The 20,917-nt window shown below is 51.9% G+C and overlaps 1 protein-coding gene across 1 annotated transcript in view; it reads right to left on the reverse strand.

Moving 5' to 3' along the window:
* Positions 1 to 7,208: 7,208 nt before the first annotated feature.
* Positions 7,209 to 20,917, reverse strand: part of RGS6 (regulator of G protein signaling 6) — a 541,585-nt gene continuing 527,876 nt past the window's right edge. The window contains exons 18-19 of the mRNA XM_021679541.2: positions 15,989 to 16,055; positions 7,209 to 7,375 (exon numbers count right to left, since the gene is read on the reverse strand). Of these exons, the coding sequence (XP_021535216.2) occupies positions 7,209 to 7,375; positions 15,989 to 16,055 (234 nt within the window). The remainder of the gene's footprint in view (positions 7,376 to 15,988; positions 16,056 to 20,917) is intronic.

The raw sequence follows: 20,917 nt of genomic DNA on the forward strand, positions 1-20,917 counted from the left end.
GGTAAATTATACTTCAATAAACACAAAAATGCAGGGCACCTGGGTGGCTCAGTCGGTTAAGCGTCTGCCTTTGGCTCAGGTGACCCTGGGATCAAGCCCCGCACTGGGCTTCCTGCTCAGTGGAGAGTCTGCTCCTTCTCCCTCTGTTCCTTCCCCGCTCCCCACTTGCACTCTTCCGTGCTGTCTCTCTCTCAAATAAATAAAATCTTAAAAACAACCCCACAAAAATGTGAACCACACGCACATGCGCGCCCCCCACCCCCCACACACATTCACTATGTAACTTGAAATTCTCTAAGGTCCCTCTCAGTGCCAGGGTCTCACAGGTTCTCCACTGAAGGTACACTCACGGGCAGGGCAGTCTGGGACAGGGCAGCAGGAAGAGATGCCCTGGGCCTCATCTCATTTTAAAATTTCCTTTCCCTGGGGCGCCTGGGTGCCTCAGTCGTTAAGCGTCTGCCTTCAGCTCAGGTCATGATCCCAGGACCCTGGGATCCAGCCCCACATCGGGCTCTCTGCTCAGTGGGAAGCCTGCCTCTCCCTCTCCCACTCCCCCTGCTTGTGTTCCCTCTCTCTCTCTGTCAAATGAATAAATAAAATCTTTAAAAAAAAAAATTTCCTTTCCCTGATTCTTCTCATTCTTCCACAACTCAAAACAGCCTTTCTGTGATGTAATGGGCAAAGGAGGAAAAACAGGTTTCATTCGTTTGACCATTTTTGGAACAAGGCCAGTCCCTCCACCGACATACATGTGTCTGTGTGCATGCCGAACATTCTCAGAGGACAGACCTTGCCCAGCCGCGTGTCCTAGGTCTGAGGTCTGAATCATTGGCCTGAAATGGAATATATCTGAACAAGATCAGAATCTAAATCCCAACGAAACAGCCATGGAGGCCTGTCAGGCGGTGGGAATCTAGACGGAGAAGGTGGGCTTCTGCTTTCATTTTCCATCCAGGGTCTGAGGGAGGAGCCCCCCAGCCCTCCGCTCTGCTACTTACTGAGGCCTAACGTGGGATCGCTGAGACCATCCAAGTGACACACAGCGAGAGAAGCAGGTCCCAGCTAGGAAGCGGAGAGCAAGGGGCTGGACACGGGCAGGGCTGCACGGCTACACAGGGAATAAGCCACAGCCTCCCCGCCGGCAGAAAGAGCCAACCGTCCGTCTGTCCATCTGTCTGGGTCCAGGCTATGGGGAAAGCAAATGTGCTCCACCTTCACCACCTCTCAGCGCCTCTCTCAGATGCAGCAATAGCTCATACCAGCTCCCGTTTCATGGGCAGGTACTATGTGCCAGGCACATCTCATTCACGACAGCCATTAAATTGTAAAATTATTTTTTTAAAAAAGATTTTATTTGTCAGAGAGAGAAAGAGAGAGAGCACAAGCAGAGGGAGAGAGAGAAGCAGGCTCCCTGTTGCGCAAGGAGCCTGACGCGGGACTCGATCTCAGGACCCTAGGACCATGACCTGAGCTGAAGGCAGACGCTTAACCGACTGAGCCACTGAGCCATCCAGGCACCCTAAGATTTTAAAATTCTTATCCCTGTTTTACAAAAAGGGAACTAACACTTAAAGCGAGGATGTGTGGCTCAGCCTCTGCAATCAGGGGCTGTTTCTCTCTTTTGTCAGCTGAAATAAGCCCGACCTGACCAGGCTAGCTCCAGGGTCCTGGGGGGACAGAGTCCACAGTTTAAGGGAGAAGGAGCATAACAGAGAACTCTGTTCCCGATGGAGCTCGTGCCGAGCTACATGCCCCACCCTGAGCCCCTTTAGAACAAGCCAACCCCTGTAGCTTCTCCTTGGCCAGGGAGCCCTGCCCCTTGGTGTACGGGGTCAGGGACAGACCCTGTGATCCCACAGCGGGTGCTGAAGGGCTGGGTACAGGGAAAGGGGTCCAGCTGCATGCACTGGAAGTCCCAGTAAGGGAAGCCAGGATATCAGACCACGTGGGCACTTCTGCTCAGGAAGGCAGACTGAGGGAAAGCATGCCATCAGAACTCTGTGGCCCAGTGGGGGACATGACCCTCAGAGGGCCTCCTGGTTGCTTCTCCAAGCCACAGAGTTTGGAGGCTGCCACATCCCAGAAAAGGTCCTAGGAGATGGCTTGTTGATCCCCTGGAAGCTGGGACTAATGAGCAATTGGAAGCTGGCACCAAGGGAAGGGATAACCTCAATGCCCTTTGCATCAGAAGTCCCCAAAAAGGGGTGGGGAAGAGAGGATTGCAGGGTGGATCACAGACATTCCTAGGTGGGCACAGCTCTTCGTGTTATAACTGGCAGCCCCAGTCCCCTCCTCCACCCTGGACCTGAGCAGATCAGGATACCTAGACGGTGATCACTTGTTAATGGAAGATTCTGGAAATAAGCCAGATGGCTCTGCTGGGTTCTGGGAGGAGTTCTGGGTTCCCTGGAGGTGGTGGCCTTGATCCGGGAGGACTGGGAAGCAAGGCTTTCTCGTGGTGGGCCAAGACCTGACAGCGGGATACACTACAGCCTTGACAATTCAGGCGCTGGGGCTGGTGTGGATTTGGTCTTGACTGTATGGGGCAGGAAGTCCCGCTCTGGGAGGTGGCCCAGGGGTTGGGAGACGAGTTGGTTCCCATGCAGGTGTGACTGAGGACCCATTCCCATGGCTCTAAGATCACTCCTGTTTTCAGAAGCAAATTTTCTGCCACCGAAGCGAGCTGCTAGGTACCAGCCTTGTTGTTAACGGGGAGATTGCAGCAGTGTGTGGCCCCTTTTTCTCTCATTCTTGTCCTCCTCCTGTCAACCTGACTTCCAGGCTCTCAGAACCCTGCTGCTTCAGTATTAGTGGGAGATGGGATTGTCGCTTAGGAAACCAAGGCTCCCTATAAGGAGCATCATCTGTATGCAGCAGGCTTCAATCTTGGGACTTTATTTAAGGGCATCAGAGTGGTGTCTGGCCACTGCTGGTGTTCATCAGGCCACTGGATTTTGTGGTTGAGCACAAACAAGGGGGCATAGGGGCCATGCAGCCAAAGAGAACTTGGCAGAGTCTGGGGCTCTAGCCTTCCAGTGACACCATTGTCCCAACCTGCCAGGATGAGTCCCACACCCCAGAGATCTGGCTTTCCTGAGCTTTCTGCTAGGGAGAGAGGGGGAAACAGTGTGTGTGTGTGTGTGTGTGTGTGTGTGTGTGTGATTAATGGGGATGGTGGGGAGTGGAGAAGGAAGAGAGGTGGTACATTTTTTTTTCTAGCAGTAAATCCTGCCCAATAAACCCCCAAACCAAGGAGCGACACAGAGTTAGCTGGATTAGAGTGGGTTCAAGTCATTTATTTTTAGACTGTACCAGCATGTTTGGTTCTGGGGTCCCAATCCCCAAATTCCAGAAAAATAAACTAATGAGAACCACATGCACTATGAGAAGGCCATTCCGACGTGTCTGTGTTCATGCTGTGAGTGAGCATAGTATATAGACCAGGAGCCCTCCCTGGGCAGGTGACAGCAGCTGGCTCTGAGCCCTCCTTGGGACTGGGGAGAGGGCCAAGACTGGATCATTTGGACCCCGTCCCTTTAAGGCCCAAGCCCCTTATTGCTACATTTGCTACTTTGCTACTTGATGGCCCCTGGGTCATGCCCAGGGGAGGCCTTATCACTGGGTGGTACTAATGAGGAGGCTGCTGGCATTTGTCCTTGCCATCATGACCATAGCACAGAACTCTTTTCAGAGGGTCCCGGGGTGAGTTATGGGGGATTCATTTGATCACTACTCAACTATGCCACATAGGGTCCTTGCTACATACTCAGCTTGACCAGCCCTGCTGGAGGCCCGTGGCCCATTATCTCCCCCCAACCCCAGGGCTTTCCAGCTCCTGGACCTTGCTGGAATACCTCCCTCCGACATATTCTGCAAGGTCCGAAGACCAACAGCCTGCTATCCTTTCCAGCGTGGGGCAAGGCTTCTTAGTGGTGGCTTTTGAAGCCCATGCATTTGGAGCACAATGGGAAGGGTGCGTTTTAGGAGGAACATCAACTTCCACCAATAGCCAAAAGGCCGGCTGGGTGGCAGCCTCCTGGTTCAGTGTCCTGTTGGTGAGGTAGTTTGAACACACCAGCAATCCTGCCAGGAGAAGCACGCCTGGAGCACGTCCCCACACGTCCACTGGTCTCAGCAACAACTCAGAGTGGTGAGCGGGACCCTGGGGGATCAGCCTAGACTTGACCCCTCGGCCTTGGTGGGCCAGGGGCACCGCTCACCTGACTGCCCTGGGGGACAGCCACACCTGACAGTAGAACAAAGCATCACTTTCTGGAAGGGAAGGAGCCCTCTCCCCAGCGGAATTGTTCCTGCTGCTTGGGCTGAGCCCTCTGGCTGTTGCTGAGCGCCTGCACTTGCCAGCCTCCAAGTTTTCTTCTTCCCATGAGGCAAAGGTGATCCCAGTCCGATGTCCGGTGCCTGGCACCCGTGCATCTGACTTGCTGGCGGGGTCGTTGCTTCTGTGGCTGCCCTGAAGCTTTGGCTATGGGGCTGCCAGCATGATCTGTGTCCTGGGAGCTCTCAACGGGAAGAGTCCCGGGTCCAGAGACTGTGCCCGGTCAGGGGAGCTAAGGAAGCTTCTGGAAGCAGGGGGACCTGCTTTGCTATGGAACTGCCTTCAAAAGTCTAATCTGGTTTGAAGTTTTGGCTGTGTAGACCAGGCCAATGGGGAACTGGCCAAGATCATATTTTCCAAGTATGCTTGCATTCTAAGGTCTGCACAGTAGACTGACCTTGGACTGGCCAACTGGGCAGAGCAACCCCACCCCCCACCCCCTGCGTTGCTTGGCTTAATCTACTGGGGAGTATGTGGTGGTCACAAGACCGAGCATGCCTGCTTGGGAAATGGGGTGACGGGGTTTATTGCTCTGGGTCTGAATGCAACGGGAGCACCCTTACCTCTACTGAGCCTGCTGGCCCGCCCCTCCCTCTGGATGTCCCCAGGGGTGTTTGGAAACCTTCAGCCTGCACCATCTCAGGGGTACAGTCCACTTGGCTCTGAGTGGGCCTTCTGAGGACCTCCAGGGCTGGCCACGTGTCGGCCAGTATCGCTCGGGAGCAGAGGCCAGGAGGACTGGGTGAGCCAGCCCTGCCCTGTCCACAGCCCATGGGGAAGGGCAGGAGGCAGCCAGGCCTTTGCCCTGGGTAGCTGAGGGCACCAAGGCACCTACTCTTCTAGAACTTCCTCTGTCCACATACCCTGTGCCTCAATGTCAACACAGCTTGTGGACCCTTGACAGAGAGGAGCTTCTTTGGGGCGATGTTGGTTGCAGAAAAGCTTGGGCTGCATTTTGGTTCTGAGAAAGGAGCCCTGTGTGAAAAAGCAAGGAGATAAAAACGGGTGGGACAAGGAGAGGAATCCAAAGACCCCATAACATGGAATAGGGCTTCCTCTCATTCACTTACTCATCAAGTAGTTACCGAGTATCTACAAGGGCCAGGACCCATGCTGAGGTTGTGTGGAACCAGGGTGTGGGAGTGCCTGATGGGAATCTGGGTCTATATTGCCACCACTGGAGACAACCTGAGGACCCAACACATGTCATCTACTAGCTACTGTACCTGGTAGAGAGAGCAACTACTGCCAGTGGGGGAAACTGAGGCATAGTGGTCAAGAACCCACAAGGGTGCCACCCTAGCCAAGTCTCCTAATGCCCACAGTGGCCCTGCTGTGAAGGATGGAAGGCTGGTGCCGTGGGGACAGGGCCCCATGGAATCAGACATACAACGGCATAGACATGGGGCTGCAAGGATGGTCACGGAAGCACCCAGGAGGCAGGGTCTGCAAACAAGCTTATGAGCCTTTGGTCACCAGCTGGTGAATTTGCCTACATGAGTAAAGAAATACCAGTGATCACTTTTTTTTTTTTTTTTTGCTTCTGTGTTTGCTCTTTATACACTCCCCAGGGAAAATTTTCACCTATGGCCAAAAATAGATCGAAGGAGGCTAGTTCTAGCAGGTGCAGTGAGTGTTCGAATTCAAAAACATGTTGCTTAATACCACTCTGTCTGAGGGCTCACAGGCGTCACAATGGTGACAGTGACAATGAGGAGAGTAATAGCTACCATTTGCTGAGCACCTACTACGCGCCAGGCACCTGATTCAGTGCTTTACATATATTACTTCCCGGCCGATTGGCAGATAGTCATTTTGACATACACACGAAGGGAGCACAAGTGGGTTTTTTTGCAGGTTTTGCTTTGTGTCTGCTTTTTCCCTTGGGGACCACCTCTGTTTCGAGGTGCCTTTGTTGGGCTGTCCGAGAAGCATCTGGCTCTGGCCTAGGCCCTCTGTTGCAGCGTCAGCCGCAACTCCAGACACAACTGAGACCTGGCCCAGCCAGGGGCCCGTCAGGATGCCACAGGGTGGGCCCCAGCTGCCAGCTGGACGACCCAGCCACCTCCCCCCACCCCGGGGCCGGGAACTCTCCCAGCTTCCACCGGGGCTGCCGGAGGGGAGGATCCCAGGGGCCCCTGAGTTCATGGCCATGTTTATTTTGAGTAAAACACGAGGGAACAAGCCAAGGAGAAGGGGGCAAAAACAGAATGAGTTAGGAGTAATAAATGTTTTAAAAGATGGTCAGAACCTCCACGGCTGTCAAGCTACAAGCTCTTTCAGGGGCGCCGGTGCTTCCTCTGGTGTGGGACCCTTGAGGCATGTGACAGGACCAGAGGGCAGCCCCGCGCCCGTGGGGACCTCTTGGAAAGCCGGCCTCCGGGGGGGGCTGGCAGAACTGAGGCAATCCGCGCGGTTGCTCAGCACGGTCGCCACGACGCGGACGTGTGGCGCGGGGGGCCTTACACAGACTCGGGGCGAGGCAGGGGGCCATCGGGACACAGTGGCCGTCACTACGGGGAGGGGTGGTGGGTGCCCCAGAGCCGGAGGGGGGGAGGCGGGGCGTAACACTGGATGTGCTCGGGGCCAGCCGGTCCCTCTCGCGTGTGCCGGAAGGCGTGATCCCCCAGACAGAGGGAAGAGTGGCGGGAACAAGATTAGAATCTCAAGTGATAGTCACGACAGGAGCCCCACGAGGTGGTGTGCCCCGAACGAGTTAGGGCCCGGGACCTCCTCGAGAACGGGCTGTCGGCGCACAACTGTACAAGGAAGAGAGGGTTGTAAACAGGGCCGACCCCGGGCTCTGTGGACTTGTTCTCTCTGGTGTCCCCGGTCACCCACCGGGGCTCCCCTCTGCTGCCCGTCCTCGCCCTCACTCCTTCTCTTTCACAGTGACCAGGTCTCCCCGTAGGGAGACTCTGTCCGCGGAGGTGGAGCGCCGCCGCCTGCCCGTGGGGTCGTCGGGCCCGGGCCCTGCGGTGGGAACCGTCAGGAGGACTGCATCAGGCCGGTGAGGCGCTTGCCCGCCAGTGACTTTCCCTGCAGAGACAGGCGACAGAGTTGGCACGCACAGGCGCGCACGCCCACGCACACCGCGCGCACGCACGCGCACGCACACCATGCACACGCACGCGCGCGCGCACACACACAGGGACAGAGACCGAGACAGAGAGCCAGACAGGTGAATTAATTGCTGCACGAGCCCCGAAGGCCAAACGACTTAGCTAACGGACCCTGCTGATCTCTGGGTTCGGGCCCTTGACTGCAGACAGTTGGAACAACCAGGGTTCTGGGGCACGGGGTAGGGAGTGAACGTGTGTTGCTGGTCTTTTTTTGGGGTGTGGGAATTTTACTTACCCCAAAACGAGGCATTTTCACTTTTAGGTAGAGTATCTCTTAATGCTTGTGGGCTGCCCCTGAACTTGATTTCGTTCAAGGAAGGAAGGAAAAGGTGGACTGAGGAGTAGTAAGATCAGGGAGAGTGGGTTGACCCACACAGGTGATGGTTAAGGATTTGGGTGACTAGAAGCTAATGAATGAACTAGTCTTAAGAATGCAGGAGATGTGGGAATGCAGAAGAGCGCAGAAGACCTAGGATCCTGTCTGAAAGGCAGGATTGAGCCCTCCCCGGGAGAGACACACAGGCTTGGCGACCTCTTGATGACAAGTTCTGGGACTGTGGAAATATAGGGGCATGTGCCAAGGCTGGGAGCCTGGGCTGGCAAACAGGTACCACCACAGGCCCCAGGGCAACACGCTCCTGCCGTGTCCTGTGTTCCTGGCTCCCTGTGTGTGGTACCCAGGGGCTGAGTTTGATGACTCCACATCGGGACATCTACAAGCCCTTCACTTGCCATGTAGCAGTTCTTGAAAATGAAAAAACTGAACTGGACCGTGAGGCCTGGTGCATGAGGCACTGAGATCTTGAGAGAGGCCAGCGACTCCTGTGCCTGGGAGGAGGTGGCCGAGGAGCCTCTGATGTGGGATTGGGCACCATGAGGATGGATGAGGAGGATGACTGAGTCTCCGTCGTTCTGCTTATTTCCCTTGATGCAGCCCGTGCCCATTCCCTGCTCACCCTCTGAAGAAATCCAGAACATCGGGCAGGGGTCTAGAGGAGAGTGTGGCTGGACCCGAGCAGACTGATAGCTGTGTCTGAGAAAATACTCAAAACCCATGCTATTATTGACAGCCGGTCAGCTAAACCATCGCCATCTGCAAAGGGGAGCACGTGGTCCTCATCAGCATGGGCTGTGGTGTTTGGTAGTGAGGGACTGCAAGGGCCAGCGGCCCCTCATGTTCATTTCCAAGTGGGGTGTGAGGGCTCATCTTGTTTACTGGGCTTGGCTGAGTGCAAGCTGGATGTAATTAAAAAAAATTGATCAGGTTTGTGAAGCCTGGTAGAGTACTCAATAAACCGGCTGATTGATGAATTGATGGATAATGGGTATATCTAGTAAATGAACAAGGGCTGTGAGTTTGCTGGATGCAAGACAATGTGTCATCTGGCTTAACTCTCCATAGAGGGACGTGCCAGCTTGACTTTGAGAATTCCAGTGGCATGCACGGGAGCTTGTCCAGAAATGGAACTGCCCTCGGGAGCTGTTGGAAAGTCTGCATCGACATCCCCTTGCTCTTTTTCCCCTTTTATTTCACCCCTCATTTTCACTAGTGAGACAAAACTTCATTTTTTTCTCCCCTATTTTAAACACACATGCATGCACACACACACACAATCTCCCCAATAGCAACCTTATCTGGATCTTCAAATACACTAAACTTAGCCTGCAGCAGTCTACATTTATACAAGGGTAAGGATTTTTTAATCAGATTTTTTTAATCCTGGAGGGTTCCAGTGCCAGTCTTTGCAAATCACTAAAAGCAGGGTGGCTATTCCCCTGTGTAGAGTGGGTTAGGTGGGACAAGAGCTCACAGCTGGCAGAGGCTGCCCTTCAAGGACTTGCTCCAGCCCTGGATTCTAAGCATGGCTGGTGCTCTCCTTGACTGCCCTTTCTTAGATGGAGCTCGAGGCATTTGTCATCTTGTTGGTTCACCTGGGACTGTGCCTTCTTGATGCAAGCCTGAAGGCAGCAAGTGTGGGGACGTGTGTGAGGTCCTCTCGGGGGAAATGTGGAGCTGATGAGTCTAGGGGCCTCCTGGTCTGAGTGTTCTAACAAACCTCCCCCAGCCCCTTCACCCATGTCCATCCCTGCTCATGTGAAAGGCACTGCGGGATTTTGCTTGCCTCCCGGTGCCCCTTATTGCTGCAGGAACCACACCCCAAATACTGGCTCCTCCCCTTCTCCTTCTGTCCCTTTTCCACCAGGGCAACAAATCACATTTGTGTCACCAAATATATATGTTTTGGCTTTGCCATACATGGTATTCGGGCTCGGATTGAGCTGGCGGATGTGAGAAAAAAAAAATCAGTAAAGCTCCTGAATAACAGTCTATTGCTAGCGTGTATGTTAAGAGCCCAGAAACAAAGAAGGTGAGGTTTACCAGGCATCCAAACCCTCATTATGGCTTCTTCCTCATTAGTGAGGTCATTTTGGCTGGAGAGGGGGCTGTAGATTGAAGATTCTATATCTGGATTATTATGGGACTATCTGTTTGAGGTGCCTTTGGCCCCAAGGTCCTCCACCCTCCACCCTTCCCTGTTCTGTAGAAGGGGCTGGGCTGGGCTTGGAGGCACTAATTAATCTCTTCCTGCTTGAGTCCTGGAGCTCAGCCTCACAGCTCTGACTCCAAGGCCCTGTGGCCGGCCGTCAAAGCCTGCCCCTCCCCTTGCCCCCAGCTGCTTCCATTTCTCAAGACTTCAGAGGCCAGCCTAGAGAACTTGCCCTGAGATTGTTCCCAGCCTCTCAGCAATCCAGGTGGTGTTCCTTGGCATTTTTGTCTCCCTCCCCCCACCCCTGCACACACACACATTTTTCAAATGCCAGTTCTGCTGCTAAAGGAGGTCGTGAGGTTTCAGGTCCGCTCAGGGGGCAGCTCAGTCCAACTGCAATCTGTCTGCTACTCAGTGACCTCCCGGGTGGGGCTGGAAGGTGGTTATTCATGCAGGACGCAGGCATGGCTAGATGCCTGGCCTCGGGCTTTGGGGAAGAAAGCCTGCAATCACACTGGCTCAGCAGCTGCCTCTCTTCTGAAGAGCTGAGGCTCCTGTAATTTTCAGGGATCAAAGTGAAATCTGACAGCAGAGGCTACCTGTGTTCAGAGATGAGCTGCCCCCAGGTCTATGCTGCTAGGGGCTTGCTGGGAGCCCCTGAGCTACCTGCTCTGTCCAGAGAGAAGAGAGCTCTTGCCCTGCACGCTCTCAGGCTCTTTTCCTCCCTCTTCTTCACCCCCTTCCCTGCCTCAGTCGGACGATCCTGCAGGAAACACTTAGGAAGGGGAGTGTGGTAATTCTATTTCCACCCGGCATCTTGCATAGTGATGGGGGAAGCCATTTTTTCAGGGTGTGAATGTGTGATGTTCCCCAGCGCAGGTCAGTTGGGAATGGATCATGGTGCCAGGAAGGGCAGCCAGCTCAGCCCGAGGCCTTGTCGTAGCTGAGCGTAGCAGCTGAAGGTGGTTGAAAATGCTATTAGCAGGCAGCCTTTGTCCAAGTGAAAAAATACACAGTGATTAAGAACTGAACTGCAGAAGGTACATTCCAGAGACACCAAAGCTTTGCATACAGACAAAGTGCTTTTCACCTTTGAGACATTTGGCAAAGTTAACCCAAGAGGATCAGGATCCTTCAGTTTCATGGACTGGGTTCACAAACGTCCACCCTCCACCCTGACTAATCATTTCAGCTCTGTGGCCATCTTGATGGCTAGAAGCCTGGAAGAAGGTGGTCATGGAATCCTTCATTTCTAAAAGGAAATGCACAAAAGGAATGTCTCCCTTTTGTGCCGTGCTTTAAGAAAAATCAACATGCTGCTTGACATGCTGTGGCTCTGTGCATTGCACTTCCAGATATTAATCAACAAAGCATGCATGATCCATGTTACCAAGAGCTTTTGCCACTTACTTACCTGGGACACTGATGCTACATTCTTTGGCTGGGAGGAGGGCTGTGGCTCAGAGAGTAACCCTGGGGGTTAGGTGGCATATTGGGGACAGCAGAGCCAAGCACTAGGGACTCAGGCAGGACCCTTCTCAATGCTAAGGGAGTAAAGACATCTGAGCTGCTGTTGAGACTCTCAAGCTGACTTGCCCAGATGACCAAAGACCAAAGTTACAGATCTCAGGTCCACCCAATCTAAATCCATGTTACTATGGGGCTAGGAATCAACTGTAGTTGCCTCTGGAGGAGAAAGATTGAATTGATTGGAAAGCGGCATGAGGGAACTTTCCAGGATCATGGGGTGTAGGTGACAGTGGTGCATAGATTTGTTAAATTCATTGAACCACACACTTCAGATCTGTTCATTTTGCTATCTGTAATTACCCTCAAAAGAAAAAAAATATTGGGAAACAAAATCCAGCTATCACATCTCTGCTTTGAAATTTCCCACTCCTTATTCTTTTTCAGTTGCAGGTCCCGTGACTTTGCCTTTTGGCTCAATCCGGGGCTTCCTACTCCAGTGTAGGAGAAACCCGGTTCCTCTGTGAGAAGAACTGGAACTTGCAACAGGACCAATCTGGAACATTGTCTCTAGTGCCTTGATCCAAACTGATCACCTTGTTGTGATACAGGCATTTTTCATCCTTACTAATGAAAATAGGGTTTTGCTGAATGGGCCTCACCAAATGACTTCAGTAGGCAGGAAATGGGAGGCTCCAGAGATGAGCTGTTCTCTCAAGGAGACTGAAGGTTACCCATGAGTAAATATGATGCTCGGGTTCATAAATGATGAGTGAGCATGTGATAGCAGGCCTGGGGGCGCCTTGCTGAGGGAAGCAGTCAGGAGTCTGAGAGCCAGGTAGGGAGGTAAGGGTTCTGGCTTGGGTTTGGCAGAAGGGGAGAAGTCAAGAACTTGCCTGAGTTCATCGGGTGACTTCCCTGGAGGTTGGTGCCCCCTGGTGCCCCTTCTCCACTGAGCAAAACAAAAGGAATGATTTCAAAAGGGTGTATAAGGAATTCTGTGACATATCCTTTCTCGATGGTGTTTCAAGCTGGGGAGAGAGAGCCACTTGCTAGGGGTAGTGTAGGGGTTTTCAAAGTTGGCAGAGGACTGGGAGGAAAATCCATACTTAATACAGAAGAGTTTCAAAAAACTTCTCAACTCTCCATCTCTCATCAACTTGCCCTCTTTTGAACTTCATGGCAAGGTGGGGCAAGATGAAAGGGGGAAACCTGGTCTTGGGACTAGCCAAAGATCACACACTGCTAATCCACAGCAGGGCTAGGCCAGAGCCGCACGGGGGGATGAGGATGCTTCTGCCTTCCTCAGTCCTCAGTAGTAGGGGGCTGGAGCCTGTGACAAGATCCATTCCTGGGGTCTGTATTACTCCTGGCTCCTTGCAAAGCTTTCTGATCTCTCTCAGGAGCTGAAGGGCATTTTATTTGGCTTTAAAATATTCTATTTGACTTTTAAAAATAAGATACCACAAACATAAAACAACGCTCAAATTAAAAAAATCAAGAAATAGGTGAAACTTGAATTAATAAAAAAAAGTTCACTGGCTGAAGAATTAATATTCATTCTTGTATATTTAAACCTGTTAAAAAGTAAGGAATATGATCATAATAAAAATAACGGATTCTTTTGAAACAGGTCACTATCTTACAGTGGTATAAACAACCGGATTTTGCCATGTAAATTGTGGGTCTATGGAATCTACCTGTAAGTCATATCTTCTGAAAGCAATTCCCATAAATGGTTACTGGGACTGTTAGCAGTTTCAGAAACCTTACTCTAGCCTATATTGGCAGCTACCAGTGCTTTTTTTTTCCTTAAAAAAAAAATTTTTTTTTATTTTAATTTAGAAAAGGTAAGTCGCCAGCGCTCCTAACTGTCCTAAATGTGAAAGAACCAACCTATCCCATGATCTATCTCCTAGGGACTTTCTCTTTGAATTTCTCACCCCTGCTCAATGGGCTGGCATCAATATCCCAGGTACACTCCCTTCTCAAGGGCCTTCCTCTTCAATTAGCACAGACCTTGATGGTGAGTGGGTGGGGATGGGCCCGTTACCGGGGGTACGGGTTAGCTACCAAGGACTGTAACTAACAGCCACCTGTCGACTGAACATCGAACCACTCTTGTGTGTCAAACACACCAGGCATTGTACAGACACTCGTGTTAATGTCCACACCCTCCTTGCCAGTTTAAAGCCTTAGGACATCTTAGGTTAAAGTCTTAGGATATATTGTGTCAGGATCGATGAAGAAACAGGCTCATATAGAGCTCGAGCCCCTTGCCTGAGAGCATACAGCTAGTCAGTGGCAGAGCGAAGCAGGTCAGCCTTCATGAGCCACACACTTTCTACTTTGTATGTGGCCATCCCTCTCAAGGAAGGAGGCAGATGGAAATGCTCAGAGACTAATGACTCCTCCTTGCCCATCTCCACCAGGCAATCTCTTTGGGCAGCCCAGGGAGATCTTCTCAACCTTACTGAGAAAAGAAGGTTCCACCCCTGGACATGCCTGAGACCATCTCAAGCATTTCTGCTCTGCCTGAGGTTCTTCCCCTCTTCACATTCGGTTCTCCTGAGAGAGAAGGCGCCACCTTCTGGCTGGCAAGCCTGGCCAAGTGAGACTGGCTACTGCACCGAGCCGGGGCACCCGTCACCGCTGCTTGGGGCACGTGGCTTTAAGGTGCACCTGCTGGGTGGGCCAGGTGAAGCTACCACTTCTGTTTGTGCCCTCATGTTATTGGTGCTGCTGCCCCTGGGGTCGCCATAGCAACTGTCCCAGGGAGGAGAGGAGCAGGGGTACTGTTTACCTTTCTCGGGAGGGGCAGGCGGAGCTGCCTTACTCTAATTAGAAACCAATTCCAATTAGAACCAAGTGCCTAAATCAGGGTGTCACAGCCAGGCTGGGTGGGGGGGAAGCCCTCTGTGGGTGGTGTTCCTGGCCCCCAGACTCCTGCCCTCCATCGGGCTCATCACTTTTGGGGCTCTTTGCAATGGCCAGCCTCTGCCAGCTAATTTCGGTGGGAGAGCTTCTTTCACGGTCCCCCAGCTAGGCAGGGACAAATCTGGAACCAGGCAGGCATGCAGGAGTGACAAGGGGGAGAGCAGCTGTGCCCTCTGCTGGGGGCACAATGCCCAGACACAGATTCCCCAGCTTCCTTCCCAAGCTGTGCATTTCCACCTGTGTTCTTCCTGTGCAGGGGCCATGCCTCCCCCCTTTCATATCAGATCTCCATCTCTCCTTCCTCTGGTTCTGACTGCACAACCCTGGTGCTCTCTGTGTACTCAGCTTCCAGGGAAGCTCTTGGTGGATTCAGGAGTGGAGTGGAGAGGGGGGCATTTCGCCTGCGAGGCCCCTCAGAGGTGTGCCTTCCTCTGCCCCTGTTCCTCCATCTCCTCCCCAGAAGTACTCTAGGATCTTAGCTCTGGTTCACTCCAAATTAGGCAAAGGTCAAAAGACTCGAGGAAACGGGGACATGGCTGTGTTGCTACTAGCAACATCGTGATGCTTTTTTCCAAGTAGGACGTTCAAGTGACCCCTGTCCATGGCTCCAGGGGAGAGTGTCACTGAAGTTTAGTGGAAGAGACAGCAGGAGGAATCATTTGCTTGGGAGTGTGTGACTCTCCTGCAGAACCACGGGGACTCTACCTCCGCCTCCCAAGGGCACCTCTCATCTCCTACACACGTGTTCACCCAAAACTCACCCATAGGTTGGGGTCCGTGGTTAAGCCAGCTGCCAGAGCAGAGCCTAGAAGGCACAGGCAATCAACATGAGGACTGTCCCCCACCGCCCCAAAGCATAATCTTTCCATGAATGTCCATGTCCGTTTGGACACAAATGCAAAGGAGGCCGGCTTATTTCTCTTTCTTCCCTACCACCAGGAATGCGCTGCAGCAGGCATTTATCACACATGTATTTCTAACCTGAAAAAGTGCGTCAGGGGATGGGTCAAGCAGCATTTTCAGAGATCTCTCGATAGAAACTTGGGTCAAGGGGTCTTCCCTACAGACCCTTTTTACATGTTGCTGTAATGCTTTTGGTGCCCGTGGGACAGAGAATAGGTACTCGCCCAGCCTTCTTCTCCCCTGATGGTCAAGGACGTAGAAATGTAAGATTTCCAAGTTTCCTGCAGGATTTGGCCCTGGGTCACAGGGGAAGGGTTATGGAAGCTGTAAGCCTAAGGATGCTGCTGTTGGATTTAAAAGCATCGTCAAAGGTAGTGAGCATTTCTGTCCTGTTCTGCTAGGGGCCCGGGAGAAGCGATCCGTACCTAAAGACCTTATTTGCACATTGCCTCTGGGACAAGGGACTTACATCTTAGCATCATTTCTGGACCCCTGGCTCCTTGCCTCTTAAGAAGAAAAAACTTACGGGTGCAAAAAAAAGGGGGGGGGCAGAAAAATGGGGACACCAAAAACTAGATGCTGCTGACTGTTCCTGGAACAAGGGTGCGGGAACGAGAGTGATAGGCAGAGACAAGGCCACGGACAAACAGATCATCTCTTCCGGATTTTGGAGCACCTTCTGTGCAGAAGGATCCCAAAAAAGGTTAGAGAGTGCGGACGCCGGGATCACTCACCCACTGCTGGAAGGAAGCCACCTCGGGGGTGAAAGGCAGCGGCCATTCTGACTCTGCGCCAGCAGCACTAGGCAATTGTGTTTTTAGGAAGGGAAGTGAAGAATAACTTATCCAGCTGAAACCAAGAATACCTGCAGCTTTCGGGGGGGCCCCTGCCCAGACATGCGCACAGCCGCAGCGGGCATGCAAAGCGTGCGCAGAGGCCCATGCAAGTCCGCAGCGTATGGGACTCACGTCCCATACCCTGAACACAGAGGCCCAGGCCGGGCAGGCGGCGCATGCGCCCTTGCGGACCTCCGTGCGCACGTTCGTGTGCGTGTTTCCAGCACAGGCAGCCGCAGAAGCATCTCATGCAAGCCGCCGAAGCTGCCATGTGGTTGGCTGCAGAGCTTTATATCAGGCTCCTAAAATGCCAATCTTTGACAAGCACTGCAAACTTAACGCATTTACTTTAAGATACATCTATAAAACCTGAATTCTCCCCCCCAGAAGAAGCCATTCGTGTCAGTGGAAATGGCCTCCCCGCTTCGGTTTCCGTCAATACCACAAGCAGGAGAAGCATGTACCCCAGGGATCTGGTTTAGGAGGGATTTCAAAGCATCCCCAGCCACTTGCTTCTGACTCCTCGAACAACCCCACTGTGTAGTGTGTGGCTAAAAAAATACAAGCCTTTGTTGATCTGGCAGATGGAGAACCAGACTCAGGGAGGCTGTATTGCTCAGGGTGGCCACAGACACTTGAGAGGTGAGGGTTTCTGGGAATGAGGCTTCTGCTGAGCAGAGCGCTACATCTGGAGGACTGCACTGCACACGCTTGTCATGGGGAGAACCACTCCTGATCTGCGTCTGGAAGCAGGAGGTGTCTCAGGGTTGTGCACCTCGGTGGGGGTGAGGGGGAGGTGGCAAATGCCAGATTCTGACAATGTATGCAACATTTTCTAGGTGGCTCTCCCCACTCCCAGCACCACACAGCTCTCACGGCCTCCTTGGAGGTGCTTAGGGGCCTCCAAGAAACTGACCACAGGGCAGAAGCTGGCCTGCCAGTCACCTTGGTCCCTCCACTCCCAGGGAAAGCAGAGAAACTGGCTCTGGACTTTAAAAATAAGCCAATAATAACAGCTACCATCTATCAAGTCATTCTACGAGCTGGTCACTGTGATAATTGGATGTGCCTTGCACACATTGTCATATATGAGATACGCATGTAGCCATCCTCGACTGCAAAATAAATATAATGATACCTACCTCAGAGAATATTCTTGGAAATTAAGTAAGGTAATACGAGCTAAGCATGGGGGGCAAACAATGTAATAATGCAAATAGTAATACAAAGAGTTCCACTTGAGCACATAGACTACAAACACTCTGCTAAGCATTTTTTTTCCCTACTTAATCTTTTACTCTTATCTCCCCTTTACAGATGAGGAAACTGAGGCTTAGAGCTGTTAAGTGGTAGAGCTGAAGTTGAACCGAAGTCCCTTGCTTGCCAAGCTCAGCAGGTGCAGACACCCGCAGTAAAGCACTGTGAGCCCCCAAGAAATGGCAGTAACTACTATTATGCCCTCATTCGGTGCCAGCATCCACCCTGTGCAGAAGGCTGGGGCTGTGTTATATCCGTCAGCCAAGTGAGCGGCTCCCCTGGGGTCTTATGCCAATCTCAGGTGGACAGACAGGAGTTAGCCGGGGCTGTCCATCTCTAACCCAGTCTGCTTCTGTGCATTCCGGGGGGGCACCAAAGGGACATTGTTCTCAGGGCAAAGTGAGCAGGTGGTCTTTAGTAGGGGGTGAAAATGCAGTTGGAAATGTCACTGCCAAGTTTCAACAACATTTGGCTCTGGCTGGCTGTGCTGCTCAGGCACAGCCCAGATGTGACTACCTGCTACGGCTGCGGTAAGGAGTGGTCTGGACAGCTCCGGGCAGTCAGCCACAAGGAGCTTCTCAGAGCAGGCGGGGGCAAGGTGCACCTCCCTGTGGTTATTCATGCAGTCCTGGGGAGGGTGGAGAGGAAGAGGACCCTGACAGGAAACCTGAGCAAAGCTGCCAAAGGGCAGGTTGGGGGTTCCGGTGACCACCACCCCACCTGCACTCTTTCCTGGTGATCCTTCCCATAACATCCTATAGATCTAGAAACAATTTAGGAAAAGCTATCGTTGAGAGCTAGCAAATGACGGGCTCTGGAACTGTGTCATTACCAAGGAGACCGCCATCAAGTATAGGATCGCAGCGTTGCGATCACTCACAGATGCTAATGCTTGACTCCTTTACATATTTAGAAAAATGGATGCCCTAGAACCTTCCAGTATCATCCAGGACAGAAAATCCATCAGAATTTCCTCTCTACTTTTGATGCAGATTACAAGGTTGGATTGAGTTTTGTATTGGCTGTTCCTATCTCTATGTTCCAACTTAATCTGTTACGATGTAAAGGCCAGGCCCTCTATCCTTGCTTGATGGTCTGTCTTTTCCCACTCGGCATGGGGGTTCAGATGCACCCTGCTCTTGGGGCAAATGAGAAAGGCCAGGGGCGTGGCATGGGATGGTTCTCCAACCCTGTGAAAAAGTGTGGGTGCCTTCCAGATCCCCATACCTTTCCCTCCCCACCTCTTATATCCAGGCCCCAATGGCCTGACAGAGTTTTAAAGGACTGTCTTTAGGGACATAGTACCAATCAACTCTAACTGGGTTTTCTTTAGCTTTAAAAAATGTCTTATTAAAACTTTGCTGACTTTATGGGGATCGCCATGTTTAATGAGAGGCCTCAAAGAATCTGAAAGCAAGAGATGAGGAGAGGAAAAAAGCCATAAGCTGTAATCACCATAATTATACAATCCCATGATGAGTAGAAAGCAGCCCTGGTAAAGCCTGAGAGAAGAGGGAGTGTCATTTGCAATCGTGCTGGTCTTCAGGACAGCTGGAAAGAATGTGACACGAGAGCCCTTCCTTCCCCTGAGTTGGGCTGAAGATAAGTCCTCAAGGCAGACCCCAGGAGGAGGGGGCGCCAGAAGGGCAGTTTGTCCCCAGTCTAAGGCCTCTGGAGCGTGTTCTGCTCCCGGCCACGTGGAGATGGTGCTGGAACAGCCTGCACCCCTGAAATTGGCAACTGGCATTGGGCGAAAGGCAACTGGCTTTCTCATCTTTGCTGCTTTCAAAAAAGCGCCCTTTCTGGATGGGAAGGAGGACAGGCCAAACTTTCTCCAACTCAGAGCCAGGGTCCCCCATGCACAAGCCCACCCCGGCTGTGCTCAGCCCGACTGCACGACCGCTGCTCAGCTGCCCTGTGCCAGCAGGCGTCTGTGTCCTCTGCTCCCTGACCTCCCTTCAGGCCTTCAGGGGAGAGAGCCCTCTTGCCAGAGCTCAGCTGCAGCAGCAGCGATCGGCTTAAAACAAAACCAACACACAAAAAAAACACCCAACAAAACAAAAGGCAAGGATGACATGTGAAGGGCAGTAATTCCGCTCCTTGACAGTTTCCCTTGCTTGGCTTGTGTCATCATCTGGCTTTTTCTCCCTCAAGGCAGAGGCTGATCTGACTCTTGGATCCCTCTCCTCCAATCTCAGCAAACTCCCTCCATATGATCCACTCTCCTTTTCTAAGACTTATTTATAAACCATAGACTAAAATGCAGTAGGATCCATTTAACAAATATTTAATGCATCAGAGGATTCCAGCTAAAAGACAGGATAGAGGGGTGCCTGGGTGGCTCAGGTGGTTGAGCAGCCGACTCTTCATTTCGGCTCAGGTCGTGATCTCAGGGTCGTGAGATCGAGCCCCGCATTGGGCTCCACGCTGGGCGTGGAGGCTGCTTAAGATTCTCTCTCTTGAGAGAGTGCCTGGGTGGCTCAGTCGGTTAAGTGGCTGCCTTCGGCTCAGGTCATGATCCCAGGGTCCTGGGATCGAGCCCCGCATCGGGCTCCCTGCTCAGCGGGAAGCCTGCTTCTCCCTCTCCCTCTGTCTGCTGCTCTGCCTACTTGTGCTCTCTCTCTATCGCTGTTAAATAAATAAATAAAAATCTTTAAAAAAAAGAGATTCTCTCTCTCCCTCTCTTTCTGCTCTTCCCCCACATTTCTCCCTCTCTCTCTAAAAGAAAAAAAAAAAGAGAGAGAGAGAGAATCCAATGCAGAAGGCTGCTCTATGATACCCTTGGCCATTCAGCTTCTGCACATTTCCAGGGATCTTGGTGATCCTCAAGGTGACATACCCCACCGTTGGGAAATTGCTACTGTTATTCTCCAGCAGGGTGGCCCTCCCTGTATCTTCTACCCAGTTCTTCTAGCTTTGTCTGAAACCACCCAGAAAGGTCCACTTACTGTGGGAGACAAACACAAATATATCTCATGATGGTTATCTCGTCTCCTGAGGGGCTAGACATCTCTATCCCACCCGACATGGCTTCCTCAGTTACTCTCTTCTGAATTTTCCCTAGATTGTTCAAGTTCCTGACAAATTGTGGGGGCTTAGAACCAAGACTCAACACAGTCTAGAACAACACAAAAGCAGTGAGACATTTTTCTCTTTTGGTCATTCCACTTTGGGTATTATAGCCTAAAGTAGCTTTTCTCTTTTTTAAGGCAATTGCATCTTGCTTTTGCTTATATGAAGCTTGTAGCCAACTACAACCCCAGAATTTTTTTTTTTTACTTGAATTACAGCAAAGGCTATGAATGCCATCCTATAGTTATGAGGCTGAATTTTTTTTAACATAAAATTTATCTTGTTAAATTTTATGTAGTTGTTTTTGACCCACCATCCCCACCTGAAGGAGATACTCTTCAAATAGAATTCCACTGTCTACCAAAGGAACAACACCTTGCAGGTGCTGATCTGTGAATATGACTGATGTGTTTTCTCTTCATCTGAGTCCTCAAAAAGGATGTCGATAGGACCGGGCTGTGTGGCCTACCACCAGAAACTGCCTTTCCGGTTGACACA

This window comes from Neomonachus schauinslandi, chromosome 9 (genome assembly GCF_002201575.2).
Source record: "Neomonachus schauinslandi chromosome 9, ASM220157v2, whole genome shotgun sequence".
NCBI lineage: Eukaryota > Metazoa > Chordata > Mammalia > Carnivora > Phocidae > Neomonachus > Neomonachus schauinslandi.